Source organism: Lingula anatina, chromosome 5 (assembly GCF_051362555.1).
Source record: "Lingula anatina isolate TDL-2025a chromosome 5, LinAna3.0, whole genome shotgun sequence".
Classification (NCBI taxonomy): Eukaryota; Metazoa; Brachiopoda; class Lingulata; order Lingulida; family Lingulidae; genus Lingula; species Lingula anatina.
Window position 1 is genome coordinate 9,171,439 of NC_141771.1, and position 18,405 is coordinate 9,189,843.

Here is an 18,405-nt window from a genome sequence, read left to right on the forward strand (position 1 = left end):
CCACAAAACATTTTACCACACACCTCCATATTACATGTACTAAGAACCTATTCATATAAAAGGTGCAATTTTTTGCCCTCCCCTGTATCTCTGACACAAGGCAACTTTACCGTTATGGAAATATAACTGTTAATATATAAATTAACTGCTGCTCGTACATAAAAATACAGAGATAAATAATGCCCTCAAAGATATCGTCATCGTCATGCAAGGGCAACTGTCCAGAAACATTGTCCTTTTTTACTCCCTGTTATATGCTTAAAATTATTGTTTGTATTTAGGTAAACAGTGCTATTTAACGCCGGTTAGTGGGGGAACACTCTCCACCAGGTCGCCAGAAACAAGCTTCTCCAAGGTTGGACATTACCAGCCAAATATTATCTATGAAATCCATATTTATTTATTACCAATCCAAAGCTTTATATTAACATCAATATCTCTCTAAGTAATTTTGAGTAAGTCCTCTATTTCCGAGATATAAAGGGTTGTTTTTTTATGTTACGTGCGTATAGACGGACAATATATATACATGTATAACTAAACATTTTACATGATATGATATGCTTTTTATTCCGTAATTTAAGGCCTCCGACCCAAGATACATGTCCAACTTCACCATAATTTTCCACTAGTAGTAATGTAATTATGTACACTGAATAAATATGAACATATATCACACGTGTATACAATTAATTGCAACACTTGATTGCATGCTCATACTTGCACTGCATATGAACTTCATATAAAATACAGCACAAAATGGTTCTTAATGTAAATTAAACGAATAAACTTATTTACTTTTATAACGAAAACAGATACCAGTAGACAGAAGACTATTCAATACGCAAAACAATTATCTTAATATAAACCGGGTCTACAGGGATCAAACAAAGATAATGAAGATCAACGACAAAACCAAAAAAAAAAAAGACAGCATAGAAGTAAAACTAACTTGCCAGTTAGTGGATCAGTATAACCTATAAAGTGGAAAACAAAATATCGCCAAGTTTTGTTATGTTAGGTCGATGATTTCTTAGCCTACATACATGAAACTCAAAGCTGAGTTGACACTGTAAACATTGGTCTTTTCTCATAAAGGCTTTCATATGGTGCCAAGTTATAAAAGCTACATGTCCTTATCACTCTTGTTGATGACATACGACGGCCAGTTGAGGTTTGTTGCTGCAATTACTCCAAAATAAACATTGGCAAAACGCAATGAATAAATGGGATAGCTGTGACATTATACACTTCAATAATTTGGGCCACAAAGAGACCTCAGTGTTACATGAGTAAAAAATCATTCAGTCCAATTGACCTGAGACCCCTGACAAAATCAACTAAAATAATGTTAATTGCATACAAAGCAAAAGAGACAATAAGATAATCCAAAAAGCAAAAACAAATTTACAAAAATGAGACCGAATGTATAAATAAACTTAGCACAGTCCGCACTCGTTAAAGAGTAATGCAAATACATTATTCCATTTTAGTACTGGAATATAACTTTTCCTAGCACATTTGTGAAAAGTGTCGTACAGCCCTACGGTGTTTTCGTTGGCTTTCAAAATCTGTTGACCAGCTTCATTCGCATGTGGCAGAAAAAAATCGACGTTGGAATCTCGTGGAATGAGGTTTATCAGAGCCTTGAAGAGAACCATGGTACCGATCGTGTTTTCTGCATAGAGGGGTCCAAGGTAGAAACCGTTCATAGCAGGCCTGATTGATCCGTACCCGGCTATCTTTCCCTTCTCCAACAAGACGAGTGATTCTGCCGTTGTTTGGCCAAGCCATAACTTCAGCATTTCCGGTCTTGGTACCACGTGAAATGACGTATCATAATCAATGAGAGCCGACAATTCAACTTGGCGCAGGTCAGATAGATGGTATTTGCGTAAGGCATCCGGTGGAAGAGGGATGTCCTTGAAGACGCCGAAATATTTTCCTCCCGTGTCTCCCTGAGAGAGCGGAGCACCGTTGTATCTTTCATATGTATCTATCATATACGAAATGGAACTAAAATGAATATTTCTGTCACCATATTCTTCTGTAATGTTCCTCAGTATTTGTCCCCCTACAATGAAATAAAACCACAGGAGAAAATCATAATATTCTTTCTGTTAGCAACATGTATACTATAACAACTAATTATAACAGCGCATTCAGAACAAGCTGATCTGCGGACTAACAGATAGTGGACCCACTTAAAACCAAGGCCTTATCCTCTAAAGGTCTCCCCGACTCCCCACGCGCCACACAATTTAACCATATTAAACTCTAAACAATTAAACTCTTGGGTTTACTTCTAAATTCGAAATCATATCAAAATAGTTCTAAACTTTGTGTTTCAGTCATCTCGGCGGTTTATTGACCCAAAGCAGAGGTAATTAACCGAAGCTTAATTATAATTATAGCCATTGCAATTTTGGAAGTTATTCTTTGTCTAACAGATTTCAAATTAAGCTGTTAAAGGGTTGGCAATACCATCATATTTCATGAACAATTTGAAAGTCGATTAGTAGCGATCCACCGTTGAAATGTATAAATGTATATAACTTAGACAGTTGACTACTAGTTGGAAATGTGTTTTTAATGGAACTCAATTTAACATACTTACCTACACCATAACCGCGCATCTTTGTCGACACTAGAAAGTGACCCCCTGTAGTCAGGTCATCATTAAAGTCGTGTGTCAAACAGCAACCTACAAATAAATTATCATCGTTAATACAGTGTGTGTAAACTGTTCCTAAATTAGAGATCGATTGATCGTGTATTCTACCGTCTGACGATGTAGTTCTAGTATCCCCCTAAACAATAGTAAGTTTGATATATTTTTATATCCCCCTTAACAATAGTAAGTTATATATATATATATATATATATATATATATATATATATATATATATATATATTTATATATATATATATATATATTTATATATATATATATTGTGTGTGTGTATTTGAGTTGATCCCTAATTGATCTATATTGTGTAGTACTTGTACTTTATTTCACCTCTCTTTCCTTTCCCTGCATTAGGTCAGACATGATAATGTATATCTAACTATTTACGGTAATCACTCTGCGGATTACTTCTTGTATTTGTATTTGATCATGCCCGCATGTAGGGCGATTGTCAATAAACTTCTGTATACCCATATGAGACATGATATTTCAACTATTCAACATGCCAATTTTATCATCATTAAACAAAGACAATGGATACCCCCAAAATAAATAAATAAATAAATGATTAAATAAATAAAGTAAAAAAATACAATTGTAGACCATTAATCAATTATGTGAGGGCAATGTTTGTGGAAATAATACTGACCCACAACATTGCCGTCCTTTTCTGCGATAGTCCAGCCATTTCCACATATTTTGAAGAGGGTTTCAATCATGTCTTGATGTGTATTCCACATGGCTTCCTCTGCCAGTTGCCATACCCCAGGGACGTCTTCCATTCTTCCTCGACGTATAGTGACCCCTTGGCTCCCCTCCCTGTCCGAAGTAAAGAAACGCTGTGACACAGGTTTGGGCTGGTCGAGACTGCGACTTAAAGGGACTACTTTTTCCAACGGTGGGCATCCATCGAGCAGTCTACTGAAAAGGCGAGAAAATATCGCACGTTTTCTTATCATTGTTGAGTTATATTAATATTAAAGTTGTTAAGGAGAATGGTCCACTTAGCTTGAAGATATGAGAGTCATATTAAACCAAACTCAACCTCTTAACAATCCTCCCGTCTTTTAATATACCGATGTCAACGATGTATACGCTAGAACACAGTTGTTTTGCGCTGGATAAAATACGTCACATGACCATTTTTAACCGCATCCCTTGTCATAAAACCGGTCTACTACAACAGTCTTGTGGACATTGACCCAAGCTAGATGTACCCGTGAGATGATTTATGACCTAAATGTCTATCTTCACAATAATTCTGAGATGACAGAATTCATTCTGGCTTTTGGTTGTCAGAAAGGTTGTCACCCAATATTATTATTATTATTATTATTATTATTATTATTATTATCACGTCAGTGACAGGTTATGCATTATGAGTATAAATTCTTTTCACATATCGTATCTTATATGACTTATGGTGCTGAAAAACAAAATACCGATGCAAATGCCCATTTCTAACTATTTATTCAATTTTAGAACATGAACCCCCTTAAATCTGATGTTCTACAATGATTTCCATATGGTAAAAACGCCCACAAATGTGCACAAGATTAAAGGTAAGAACCACAAGTAAAAAACACGTTTTAAAAACAAAATGTCACTTTATATTTGTCCTATAGAAAGAACAAATAATGTACCTTTTATAAAACATAGATGCAAACAAATAATGTACCTTTTATAAAACATAGCGATGGTAATTGGGAAGAAGGTATCTCTCCTATGTACAGCATGTACTCTTCATCATTAACGATGTTAATCCAATTACACATGTACATACGTTGGTGTCCGAATGCCTTTTTTTCTAATTATACCATGCTGTAAATCAACATTTTCTTTATTCAACTTAGAGGCAATTGCAAATAAAACGAGAAAGGATAGATTTCTTTACTTTCATTATAAGATAAAAATGGGAACACACATGATGCCAGTTTTTGTCAGAAACTAAGATGTCCTCCCCACTCACCCGCTTTGAGTTGAGCTGTGAAATTACATTTTTGTTATCGTCTCAGACGGTTATATGGAAAGCATGTCACGAGAAGAGAGAATGGCTTTTCACGTGTGGCATCACCTATACATACCTTATAATTTTCTTTTCTTTTGCAACGTCAAGAGAATTTTTTCACCACTTGTCTCCAGAGGTCGCTAAAAGTTTACATTGGTCACAGGGCCCCGTATCTCGAAGGCATCGCTGGTTGCGAGCGGGCGCAAGCATGGCGAATCCTCGCTATCCCCAGGTCACCACATACAATATTTAGCAGGGTAAAGTGATAACACTGCTTACTAGGAAATATGCAGATATAGCATTATATGACGGTAAAGATAAAGAATGGCAGTGTCGTAGGGGTAATAGCGCGACACTAATTTCAGAAGAAACAACCTCTTGCATTGTTGATCTGTGGGTTTCATCATGATAGCAACTTGGCAGCTTTTATTCTACACACGTCTGATTACAGCATTAACAATAATTGTATATGGAATTAACTCGATAACTATATACGCTTTACAAATCCTGCAAAACATTTTACCACACACCTCCATATTACTAGGAGCCTATTCATATAAAAGGTGCAATGTTTTGCCCTCCCCTGTATCTCTGACACAAGGCAACTTTACCGTTATGGAAATATAACTGTTAATATATAAATTAACTGCTGCTCGTACATAAAACTACAGAGATAAATAATGCCCTCAAAGATATCGTCATCGTCATGTAAGGGCAACTGTCCAGAAAAGTTGTCCTTTTGTAATCCCTGTTATATGCTTAAAATTATTGTTTGTATTTAGGTAAACAGTGCTATTTAAGGCCGGTTAGTGGGGGAGCACTCTCCACCAGGTCGCCAGAAACAAGCTTCTCCAAGGTTGGACATTGCCAGCAAAAATATTATCTATAAAATCCATATTTTTAATGGTCAATCTTAAGATTTACATTAACATCAATATATCTCTCTAAGTAATTTTGAGTAAAGTCCTTTATTTTCCGAGACATGAAGGGTTGTTTTTATGTTACGTACGTATAGACGGACAATATATACATGTGTAACTACATTTCACACGTGTATACAATTAATTGCAATACTTGATTGCATGCACGTACCTGCACTGCATATGAACTTCATATGAAATACAGTACAAAATGGTTCTTGGTGTAAATTACACATAGAAACTTATTCACTTAAATATCAAAAACAAATACTAGTAGGCAGAGGACTATTCAATACGCAAAACAATTATCTTAAAATAAAAAGGGCCTACAGGGATCAAACAAATACAGTGGGACGAAATTGAAATAATGAAGATCAACGACAAAACCAAAAAAAGACAGCATAGAAGTAAAACTAACTTGCCAGTTAGTGGATAAGTATAACCTATGAAGTGAAAAATAAAACAAGTTGTGCTATGTTAGGCCAATGATTTCTTAGCCTATATACATGAAACTCAAAGCTGAGCTCGATGACTCTTTAAACATTGGTCATTTCTCATGAAGGATTTCATAAGGTGCCAATCTATAAATGCTAAATGTCATTTTTAGTCTAGTTAATGAAATATGACAGTCAGTCGAGGTTTTGGTCGTGAAATTACTCCAAAACTGACATTAACTTTAGAATAATGCAATGAACAAATAGGATTACTGTGACATTATACACTTCAATAATTTGGGCAACAAAGAGGCCTCAATGATACATGATTATTAAATCAATCAGTCCATTCATGTTGATTGATTTGAGACCCCTTCAATGACAAAATCAATTGAAATAATGTCAATTGCATACAAACAGAAAGAGATAATAAGATAATTAAACCAATTCCAAAAACAAACTAATAAAAGGAGACAGAATGAATTTATAAACTTAGCACAGTCCGCACTCGTTAAAGAGTAATGCAAATACATTATTCCATTTTAGTACTGGAATATAACTTTTCCTAGCACATTTGTGAAAAGTGTCGTACAACCCCACGGTGCTTTCGTTGGCTTTCAAAATCTGTTGACCCGCTTCGTTTGCATGTGGCAGAAAAAAATCGACGTTGGAATCTCGTGGAATGAGGTCCAACAAAGCCTTGAAGAGAACCAGGGTTCCGATCGTATTTTCTGCATAGAGGGGTCCAAGGTAGAAACCGTTCATAGCAGGCCTGATTGATCCGTAACCGGCTATCTTTCCCTTCTCCAACAAGACGAGCGTTTCTGCCGTTGTTTGGCCAAGCCAAATCTTCAGCATTTCCGGTCTTGGTACCACGTGGAATGACGTATCATATTCAATGAGGTCCGACAGTTCAACTTGGCGCAGGTCAGATAGATGGTATTTGCGTAAGGCATCCGGTGGAAGAGGGATGTCCTTGAAGACGCCGAAATATTTTCCTCCCGTGTCTCCACGAGAGAGCGGAGCACCGTTGTATCTTTCATATGTATCTATCATGTACGAAATGGAACTAAAATGAATATTTCTTTCGCCATATTCCTCTGCAATGTTTCTCAGTATTTGTCCCCCTACAATGAAATAAAACCACAGGAGAAAATCAAAATATTCTTTCTGTTAGCAGTATGTATACTATAAGAACTAACTATAACAGCGCATTCAGAACACGCTGATATACGGACTTACACATCTGCGGAGCAAATATAGTAGACCCACTTGAAAGTAAGGCCTCCTAATCCTCTTATGGTCTCATCGGCTCCCCACGCGCCACACTCCACAATTTAACAGATTAAACTCTAAACAATAGAACACTTCGGTCTTCATTTCAAAATTCGCAATCATAACAAAATAGTTCTAGACTTTGTGTTTCGGTCATAATGCGGTTTATTGACACAAAGCTGAGATAATTAAGCGAAGCTTAATTGTAATGGTAGCCATAACTATTTAAGAAGTTATTCTTTGTCTAACCAAGGAGTGTTATAACTCCTTGGTCTAACAGAATTCAAATGTAGCTGTTAAAGAGTTGGCAATACCACCATATGTCATGTACAATTTGAAAGTGGAAAAATGGCGATATGTATAAACGTATATAACTTATATAGTTGACTATTGGTTGGAAATGTGTTTTTACTGGAACTCGATTTAACGCTCTTACCTACACCATAACCGCGCATCTTTGGCGACACTATAAAGTGACCCCCTGTAGTCAGGTCATCATTAAAGTCGTGTGTCAAACAGCAACCTACAAATAAATTATCATCGTTAATACGGTATAAACTGTACCTAAAATAGAGATTGATCGTGTATTCTATCCATGAGACATGATGTTTCAACCATTCAACATATCAATTTTTATCATAATTAACTCAGACAATAATACTCCCCCCCCAAAAAAAAAAAAAAATTATAATAAATGAATAAATAAATAAACAAAAAAAAAAACATTACACGTGTAGACATTAATCAATTATTTGAGGGTAATGTTTGTAGAAATAATACTGACCCACAACATTTCCGTCCTTTTCCGCGACAGTCCAGCCATTTTCACACATTTTGAAGAGGGTTTCAATCATGTCTTGATGTGTATTCCACATGGCTTCTTCTGAAAGTTGCCACACCCCAGGGACATCTTCTATTCTTCCTCGGCGTATAGTGACCCCTTGGATCCCCTCCGTGGTCGAAGTAATAGGACGCTGAAACACAGGTCTCTGTGTCCGGAGTCTGCAAAATGGATCTCCAACTAAGACCGAAGACAGAGGTTCATCGCTCACAGCATTGAAAAAGCGTGAAATCGTCACATGTCTTCGCACTGTATTACCAAACATTTCTGTTATCGTCGTTGACTAATTCTGGACTGCTGTATAGTCTAAAGTTCTTTAGGATATGGTCCACCTTTTTCAATCGATGGAATGCTACTAGTTTCTTCTTGTAGAGGTAAAAAGGAACTGGGCGTATACATGTAAGTGACCCGTACTCTCTTGCTATTCTACTTGTCATGCGGTCTATTCAACCAGGGTCTTTCTATAAATCGAAAGACTTTTCCGAACGTTGGGCATTCTGCCTACTCCCCCGCCTGTTGAATAACGAGTCACCCAACCATTTCAAAGCACAGCTCACCTGAAGTCAGGAGGCTACAATGCATTATAGGGGGCGAGTATGGGCGAGTTTTGGAATCGAGATACTTGCGCTCGGTCGCTTTCGGTTGCTTTCGAGTTACGGGGCCCTGATATCAACACTGGGCCGTTCCTCGGCTATTAGTATTTAAGAGTGCATTCCCATAGATTTAGATCGATCCATGAAAAGACTTTATACACAAATGCTTAAACCTGTGACAGCCGTGATGATATGCAAATTAATAATATTAGTTATAACAATTATAACAAAATACGATTATTGACGAGTTCGATCTTTTAGTTGATCCTTTTTTTCATATAAAAATCCAAACCTGCATTCACAATCTAGTGACCTTGTAACAACAACTACAACAACAATAATAATAATAAGAAGAAGAAGAAGAAGAAGAATGGGTGACATTCTTTTTAGCCCCACTCAAATCCAGAATGAATTCTGTCAAATTCCAGAATTATTGTGAAGATAGATATTTTTGTCATAAATCACCTGACAGGTAGCTTGAGTGAAGGCTCTTAAAGTGAACCGGTTTTATGACAAGGGATGTGGTTAAATTGGTCATGTGACATATTTTATCCAGCGCAGAGCACTTGTATTCTAACCTATACATCGCTGAGATCGGTATCGTGCTAGAACCTGAAGGATTGTCAGAGGTTGAGGTTGGTTTAATATCACTCTCATCCATTGCAGCTAAGTGGAGCATTCCCCTTGACAACTATAAAATATTATTAAGTTATCGGAGATTAATATTACTCAACAACGTGGACAGAGGATGTTTACACGAATGATCAGAAAACCTGCGGTATTTTCTCGCCTTTTCAGTAGACTGCTCGATGAACGCCCATCGTTGGAAAAAGTAGTCCCTTTAAGTCGCAGTCTCGACCAGCACAGACCCGAGTCTCAGCGTTTCTTTACTTCAGACAGAGAGGGGAGTCAAGAGGTCACTATACGTCGAGGAAGAATGGAAGACGTCCCTGGAGTCTTGAAACTGACAGCGGAGGCCAAGTGGAATATTCATCAAGATATGATTGAGACCCACTTCAAAATAAGTGAAAATGGCTGGACCGTTGCAGAAAAGGAGGGAGATATTGTGGGTGAGTTTTTTTTTTTCTTAAAACATTGCACTCAATTGCAAATTACTGATTGACTGCATGATCTTATTCCCACGGCTAAATGGTTTTGTTTTTTCTTTATATATTCTTCAAAACTACTTATTTTCCCCTATTCATACCTTTAAAACTAAAGGCCCCTCAGATAAAAGTACCTGGCGTCCATAAAGGAATTAAATTAACACAAATACAATATAAATCACCTAAAACACATTAAAATATACAGAAATGCACGTCATTTTAAATTATTTATTTTAATTTAATTAAATCATTCAATTTAAAGTGGGATATAACATTCGAATCTAAGTCCAGCGACGCGTCGATCACTTATGCCTATAAGTATGATAAAATTGTTTTTTTTTTTTTTCGATGCAAATGCATTTTTAGTGGCTCAAGCTGGCAAAGAATACCTTTTTATAAATATAATTAAAAATTGATATAAAAAGAAAGTCCAAAGTCACATTCGCGGGTAGAAAGAAAAATTAAGTCTCTTTGAAAAAAATACCTTTTACCAACTTTATTTTAATAATCATTATCTAGTAAAAACCTGCTCTCCACTCGCCAAACTAAAAGCTGGGTCTTCCTAGAACATTGCAACTGGAGAATTCAGGCCCGTAGCCAGGGTGGTTCGGGGGGTTCGAAAGAACCGCCCCTTTTGCTGGGAAAAGGTCCACTCTGGGTAAAATTTGATATAGGTACAAGACGTTCATATGGGAAAAGGTCCACTTCTTCAGAAAAAGAACCCCGTTTTTGAAATTGCTGGCTACGGGCCTGGAATTAATGCACTTTAATATGAGTTCTGTAATTTTTTCGTGCTGACGTAATAGTTGTTAAATAAGATTATTGAACGTAAAAAATTAAATGTCAATGATCTTAATTCATAAAACAATGGTTTGATAGACATTTCCGTCGTGTATGCAGAAGGTGATACCTACCAATACAACCCTCAGTAGTAATCATCTGTTCCGGTATATATACGTGTGTGTGTGTGTGTGTGTGTGTGTGTGTGTGTTATTAAATATCTATGTTCTATTACAAGCATGCACTTAAAGAAACCGCATGGTTATGGGTTAAATATTAAAATTGCATATAGATTATGAGTAAGAAGTCTGAAATGATTGGTATTGTTAAGTGTTAATGTTGACTTGCTTTAGGTTGCCATCTGTCGCATGACTTTAGTGATGGCCTGAAGACAGCCGGTCACTTTATAGTGTCCTCAAAGTTGAGGGGTCATGGTGTTGGTGAGTATATTATAGCAATTTCCATCAAAATCACATCTGAAGAGTCGTTTAAATTGTAAAATGCCGCGACATTTAATTGTGATTATTTATTTATAGATTTGTAGCAAGCATTGCTTTTAGTGACCCAGATGTCGAATTACATCAGTTGCGTCGGGTGCGGAAAACTGAGGTGGGGTGGTACGGTTGGCACGTGTGTGATCCCTAGCAGAGTAACCATTTCTTCTTTATCCCCCCCCCCCCACCCCATCGAAAAAAATATATATAAAGGGGAAAAAAGCAGCATAGAACTAAATCCAGGCAAATTCATATTGTCCATTCCCTGTTTTATATATTCGAAAGTCGTACAGTCCTGGCTCTTGTTCTCTGATTTACCCCGGTATTATGTTTTTATTCCAATGTTGTACTCCCATCCTTCCTCTTACCAACACGCTGGATCAGCCAATAATTAACAAAAGTACATTTTATTTAAATTTTCTAACAGATGATAGGCCATAATTCATAGTGATTTTAACATGTACTTGAATATTCTTACAGGTGCGGAAATGATGATCAAGTATTTACAGGAATTTGGGGACAGGAATATTTATTCAAGCTCCATTTCGTATATGTTAGATACATATGAAAAGTACTGCGGCGCCCCGCTTTCTAAAGGAGGCACGGGAGGAAAATATTACGGCGTTTTCAAGAACATCCCTCTTCCGCCAGATACGGAACAAAAATACCATACAATTGACTTTAGACATATTGACCAGGAGGACCTCATTAATTATGATACGACATACCACGTGGTACCAAGACCGGAAATGCTGAAGATTTGGCTCGGCCAAACAACGGCAAAATCGCTTGTTTTGTTAGAGAAAGGGAAGATAGCTGGATACGGATCAATCAGACCTGCTATGAACGGTTTCTACCTTGGACCTCTGTATGCAGAAAATACAGTCGGAACCATGGTTCTCTTCAAGGCTATGGTTGACCTCATTCCAAGAGATTCCAACATCGATTTTTTTCTGCCACATGCGAACGAGGCGGGCAGAGAGATTCTGAAGGCCAACGAAAGCACCGTAGGGTTGTACGACACTTTCCACAAATTTGCCACGAAGAGTTATATACCAGTGCCAAAGTGGAATAATGTATTTGCATTACTCTCTAACGAGTGTGGATTGTGCTAAGACTATACATTATTCTGGTTAGTTGTATCATTTAAATTGGTTTATGGCCCAAATAAAGAAAGTGTAATTAACGACACGGTAGCTTACCTATTGTACATTTTAAATTTTGAGACCATATTTAAACAAATGCGCACACCTGTAGAATCATATTATCACAGGGCTAGTAATTAACTGTATGTAAAATGACAATACTTCTGAGTTTACTTGAAATGACTAATGATTAGAAGTGTCGTCGAGCACACTGTGTCTCTTAGACCCCATGTCCAGAGATTAGATCGATCCAAACTAGATCGACCTGGGGGTTCATGCTAAATAGCTGTCAGCCGAGCGGGTACGAAAGTTAATTACCCCCTTACAGCTTGTGGTAGGCGGGACGGACATATAAGCCGGATTATCTGACAGTAATCTTGTGAGACTCCTCACGGGGAAGGATCGATCTAAAATCTATGGGAATACGCCTTTAGTGAGAGATAATTTCGAATTTTGATTTCCATGCATTTATTCGTTAATTTTGTAGGTCGGTTTTATGATGTAAGAATATCACCTAGAATAAACATTTGCATTTAAAATAAAACAATATTATGAACATCTTTTTTATTTTACTTACTGTTTAAATTCATAGAAAGAACAGTAAGTTATATACTAGTATGTACGGTGGACTTGGGGGGATCGTGATGATGGCTGAACACTTTTGTTAACCTAACACTTTTGTTAACCTTAATACTATACGGCACCCGTGGCAAATGTAACTTGGGCTTAAAGGGTTTGCTTCATGCCGTCAGAATGGCCTGAACGGGACATATTCTTCAGAAAACATGCCCAACTAACGATATCTTTATCCAAATACACAAATTAAAAGCTCATTTTGTAAATTTTTGGCTTTAAAAAACGTCCTATTTGCTCGGCATGGGAGTTAATGAGCTACGTGGTCACGTGGTCCGATGACGACAATCGAGCCACTGGAGAACAGAGCGTGCTTAGCTGTCAAACTGAGCTGCGTTGTCTACATGTAAGATGACTTCTCTGACTTCTGATAAAAGTTTATACTCATTCAAATCTCTTACCCGAGGGGTCTAAATCCTCGTGAAGCTGTGTAAAACCATTTCCCGTCTAGTCATTTCTTTAACAATCATTTCATTATGGTTATCCCAAGTTGTATAAAACACTGCATTTGAATGAGTTAAGGGAAATGTTGATTATTGCATATGAGGTCCATGTTATTTGTGAAATTCAATTTATTTTATTAAACCGCTGACACTCCGTCTTGCATACTTTTATTAAACTGAGGTAAACAATGCCCGTTACCTTTACAAGTCCTATCTTAATCATCCATCTAACTGGAACTTCCTTTACCTCTTAATTAGAGGGTTAAATGGCATTCAATTTGTCTTGCTTGTATCGAACGCACTCTCTATCTAAGCTTTTCTCCAGTTATCTCAGGTAAAAATCTACCTGTGCGTTAGTTACAAAGCGCAGCTCCCGTAGACCTGGGGGTACTAGATAAAATCTGAACACCAGGTTTATCGAGGAGCTAGAGAAAGAAAGGAAGAATTTTTCCTGCACAACTTCATAGGAATTTTAACACGGACTTGATCCAGCTTAGACCTCCAAACTAACAGGGTGACATGGGCAATTTTCACAAACAAATCATAAAACTATATATCAGTTAACCGCCTTTAAAATAAATATACCGTTCTGGGTAAATTAAAATAGTTATTAAATTGCAAGAATATTTTTGACTTAAATGATGATTTTATTATTAATGGAAATAAAGCTACTATATGAGGTACATTTGCTGTGATTACGCTGTCCTTCATGTTTTGCGTAGGTCTACATTTTGCTGTATGTGCTTGTAATCTTTTTAAATATGTGCGTACAATTTTTGCAGGTCTGGTTACCCCCCTGTTATGTGATGAGAGTATTAATTTGGCAATTAGTTCCTTAGCTTATTTGAATAGAATTGCAGTGTAAAATTTTCAACAAGATGTTGGCGAAATAGCCCATTACTCTTTGTAGGTATTTCCCCCGTCAAAGTTTGTCTAAAATTATCTTTCAATCTTTACTCTTTCAAAGACAGTATAAAGTTACCTGACATATTTTCGTGTAAACTTAACGACAAGCCAAGTGTCTCCAGTTCATTCCGTACTCAATTTTACCCAAGCAAATTTTTTTCTTGAGTAGATCTATATAGCACGGTGTTGTAAGCTTACAAATTTGCAAAAAAAAAAAAAAAAAAAAAAAAAAAAAATTGCGTACTGACGCAGAATTTGCGTTTCAAGTTATAAAATGATCAATCTTTTAAATTATTTAATATTTCAGATGAAATAATCTTCAGAAACAAATCCTCAAAGCATAAACGAATTTGGATAACGAACCATTTTATTATAGCAGTTCCCAATTTTTCTTTAATATAACGCTCTTTTTCCTGTTTTTCCTCAACACGTTTTCTTCCACGGAAGCTTCAAGATACCCTGAGAGCAATTTCTTTTATTAATGTTCGCGACCGTGTTTGAACTTAATTGTTTAAGTATTGATATTTAACGTCATTTACAAATACCAATAAAATAACCCCATGAAATAAAGGAGATATATTGAAAAATATCAAAGCCCACAAGACGAGTTTCATACCTGTTATTACCTGGCTTGGGAATTGCAGCGGTGCATAATTAACAGGTTTGTTGTAAACGAGCTTTTGGTCAACTACAATGCATTTAAAATGCATCAGCAATCAGTAAGTTTGCCAACTGACGACAGTTAATCTGAAAGACTACCAGCTCTTGATATGATCTAAACCACCTGAGGTGACCATGATCTAGAGCATCGCAACTATTGTCACCGAAGTTAGTAAGTAAGTCACGGAAGACCGTCACAGACAAAGAAAGATTGTCAACGAGAGCTGCAATTTTGGTGAATCCCACGGCAACACACCGAGGCATAACGAAAATTCCTCAACTCCGTTCAACACAACTTTCATTAACTTCTCCGTCTGTACGCACCATGGAGCTCAGTTGAGTCTCATAGACCTTTATCGTGATTGTCGTCACAGTACCACGTGACCCAGATCTGTTGCTTCATTTTTGCATATTGAGGTGAGGTTTACTAAAACGCTTTTTTTCTACTAATAGATTGTTTTTATAATTTTTAAATGGCGGGGATCGATTAAAACATACCTCTAGTGTATAGATTGAGTGCTGTATCTTCAAAATTCGAGAAATGGATTTTTACATGAACATTGTCCTTTAAGAAAAGGGACTGGCGTGATGCATATTGCACTGAGCTGATGGCGCCCCAAGTGACTTTTCTGCGTAACAAACTATATATATATATATATATATATATATATATATTTCAGAGTTCAAGAAGGGGCCGCAAGCAAAATATACGTTTGGTATCAACATGTTTTTTATTATCCTCCTATATAAAAAAAACATCATGAAATAATGAGCAGTCGCTTACCATATAAATAAAGCAGCTGTGTTAAGCTGACTTGAATCTTCGACAGTAGAAACACTTAAATATGCGTGAACATCATACATCTCGTGTCCCCGGGTGACGGGGTGACTACTGATGAAGCTGTGACACACTGACGGGCCGTGACCGCGTTCCTTGTAGGCACTGACAATAATAACGTCGTTAATAAAACAAGATAGTGCCGCCAGGTATGTCGCCGTGCAATGTGTAATTACGGGGGACACCCAGTGCATTGATTTAATGGCTTTGAATTAACAAAAAAAAATGTACGAATCTAGTACGTCTAAGGGTTGTTATTGTAAGGGCAAAATATGCGTATAACAAGCTGTTTTATACATGTTTAATAAAGGATGCACAACATAAAACAAACGGTCTACCGTGCTGAATTCAACATACAGGCAGGGTCTGTCTAATTAACGACCTCAAACGTCCACAAAAAAAAAATGATTGGGATATCATTAATATGTATTTGGCATAAGCAGAAATTTTAAGTTGGAAAATAACATATAGGCCTAGTGCACTAAGGGCGCATTCCCATATATTTTAGATCGATCTATCCCCGTGGGGAGTCTCACTAGATTACTGTCAGATAATCCGGCTTAAATATCCGTCCCGCCTACTACAAGCTGTAAGGGGGTAATTAACTTTCGTGCCCGCTCGGCTGACAGCTATTTAGCGTGAACCCCCAGGGAGTTAGGTCGATCTAGTTGGATCGATCTTCCTACCATTCTATGCCCGTGGACGCTTGTGGTCGCTCGTCGGCGCTTGTGGATATAAACATTCTTTCAGTAGACCTACAAATTAGGACACTTTATGCTGTTTTCCAATTTAAAATACCGTCATATGTCAAATGTGTATACATGAACTGATTTCCCAACCATTTTATGCTTGTGGACGTTTGCGGCCGTTTGCGGTCGTTAATTATAGTCTACACTATGTACAGACCGTAGTGGGGGTACAAGCGCGTCGTGTATGAATGCGATCCACGCCTCACTGCAATCGAAGCAGTACTTACTCCAAACTTAGGGACCATTCCCACATGTACTTGGATCGATCTATCTCCCTGGGGAGTCTCACTAAATTGCTATCAAATTAACCAGCTTAAATGTAAAGGAACCCAGTCTAAGATTCCAGTGTGTTTGTGTGTGTGTGGGTGTGTGTTTGTGGAGAGAAAGAGAGAGAGAGAGAGAGTTCACACCACGAACCTTGTCAAGCTGTCATAATTTCTATTTCATGGCGGGAGGGGGGAGAAGTACTAGCATTGTTTTCTTGTTGCTGTCGCTGAATGATTTTAATGCATGCCCATTAGTGATACTTCGCGTGTTTTGTTGTATTTTAGTTGTTATATTCTCATTGGGTGTGGGATAATCTGAAGGGTATTTAAATCACTTGGGTGGCTTCTCTTTTACGACTGTATTAAAAGAGATTGCATGCGAGGATATTTCAAAAAGAGGTATCGTCCGTCATCGCCCAAGAAATGGACAAATTAAGTGGCCCCAGGGGACCCTAAATACCCTCTACTAGGGACACAGACTCGTTTCTCACAAGATCTCTTGCTAATGCTTGACACAGTTGTTTTATTCTGCAGCATGTTTTTTTTTCATGAAATAAATGTCAGCACTCAGCTGTTGTTTATAAAGTATCCCTCGACATCGTTTCAAATGATTTCCATCTTTGAGAGTGTAATTATTGTTTATAGATTTTGCTAAAAGATGTTTAAATTAATAAATATTGAAGACCGATAACCATACTTAATGTGCCACATTTTTTAAGTCGTCAGTAAAAAGCATAACTCTTTGTCCTTTCGAAACAATTTATACAGTACCTTCTAACCATAAGGAAGGCTTATAATGACGATATTAAGGCTAATTTGACCTTGAAGATTTTGTAGGGACTGACTTCGTTCTTTACCAGTACTCACTTAGGCTCTTCTACCTTTTTATGACAGTAACGGTCAAGGTCACAAGAGAGTAGAGACTGCTTCTATTGGCCGTTTTAATCTTTTCCACGTTGGAAATGGCATTGTGGGAAATTGAGTCCTTGCTATGTCGAAACACTTACAACGGTGCTGAAAACCATGTCTGGGTTTACGTGCTTTTTGTCCCGCTGCTGCAATAACAGTAAGCGAGATAGACACATGAGTTTTAATTAGTTCCCAACAAACCCGTTAGAATGGAAAATATGGTAGAAAGAAAGGGAAATTTAGCAGGTTTGGATCAAAAGCAGGGGACTGCGTTTGCGTCGAACATTTCGAAGGCGGGAGGAAAACCTAAAATATTAGGAGATCAACGGTGCTTAAATAAAATACAGAAATGCCTAGTTAATCAACGGATCTAACGATATTGCTGTTAACAATCCAAAAACTCGAAACGCAAATATCTTTTAAAATTCACCTTTATTGATCACGCACTTTGTAATGATGTAATAAAATGATATCGATATTGACATCTTGTAGTGATATCTTGTAGTAGTGAAACTAAACAAATAGAAATAATAATAAATAAATGAATTGCAATAATGAATTAACGAATTTCAAAATAATGAAATATAATAAATATGCAGAAAATGCAAATAAAAAGTGGAGAAAGAGAGAGAGAGCAACACGTATACGCAAATATCGACAATATTAATAAAACTATGAAACGTAAATATGTAGCTACAGGGTATAGTAGATTATA

The 18,405-nt window shown here is 37.0% G+C and overlaps 3 protein-coding genes across 3 annotated transcripts; 1 reads left to right on the plus strand and 2 right to left on the minus strand.

The window, feature by feature from the left end:
- Window positions 1–1,007: 1,007 nt before the first annotated feature.
- On the minus strand, window positions 1,008–3,604 carry LOC106154412 (uncharacterized). The gene is made up of 3 exons (XM_087014213.1): window positions 3,340–3,604; window positions 2,618–2,704; window positions 1,008–2,074 (listed from the first exon to the last, which is right to left on the minus strand). The coding sequence occupies exons 1-3, from the start codon at window positions 3,470–3,472 to the stop codon at window positions 1,440–1,442; spliced, it is 855 nt and encodes a 284-aa protein (XP_086870339.1). The 5' UTR covers window positions 3,473–3,604; the 3' UTR covers window positions 1,008–1,439.
- A 1,488-nt stretch (window positions 3,605–5,092) lies between these two features.
- Window positions 5,093–8,637, minus strand: LOC106177658 (uncharacterized). Its single transcript, XM_013560497.2, has 3 exons — window positions 8,112–8,637; window positions 7,764–7,850; window positions 5,093–7,179 (listed from the first exon to the last, which is right to left on the minus strand). The coding sequence occupies exons 1-3, from the start codon at window positions 8,431–8,433 to the stop codon at window positions 6,545–6,547; spliced, it is 1,044 nt and encodes a 347-aa protein (XP_013415951.2). The 5' UTR covers window positions 8,434–8,637; the 3' UTR covers window positions 5,093–6,544.
- Window positions 8,638–8,779: 142 nt separating this feature from the next.
- LOC106154409 (uncharacterized) lies at window positions 8,780–12,842 on the plus strand. The gene is made up of 3 exons (XM_013528753.2): window positions 8,780–9,831; window positions 11,001–11,087; window positions 11,622–12,842. The coding sequence occupies exons 1-3, from the start codon at window positions 9,510–9,512 to the stop codon at window positions 12,254–12,256; spliced, it is 1,044 nt and encodes a 347-aa protein (XP_013384207.2). The 5' UTR covers window positions 8,780–9,509; the 3' UTR covers window positions 12,257–12,842.
- The last annotated feature ends 5,563 nt before the right edge of the window (window positions 12,843–18,405 follow it).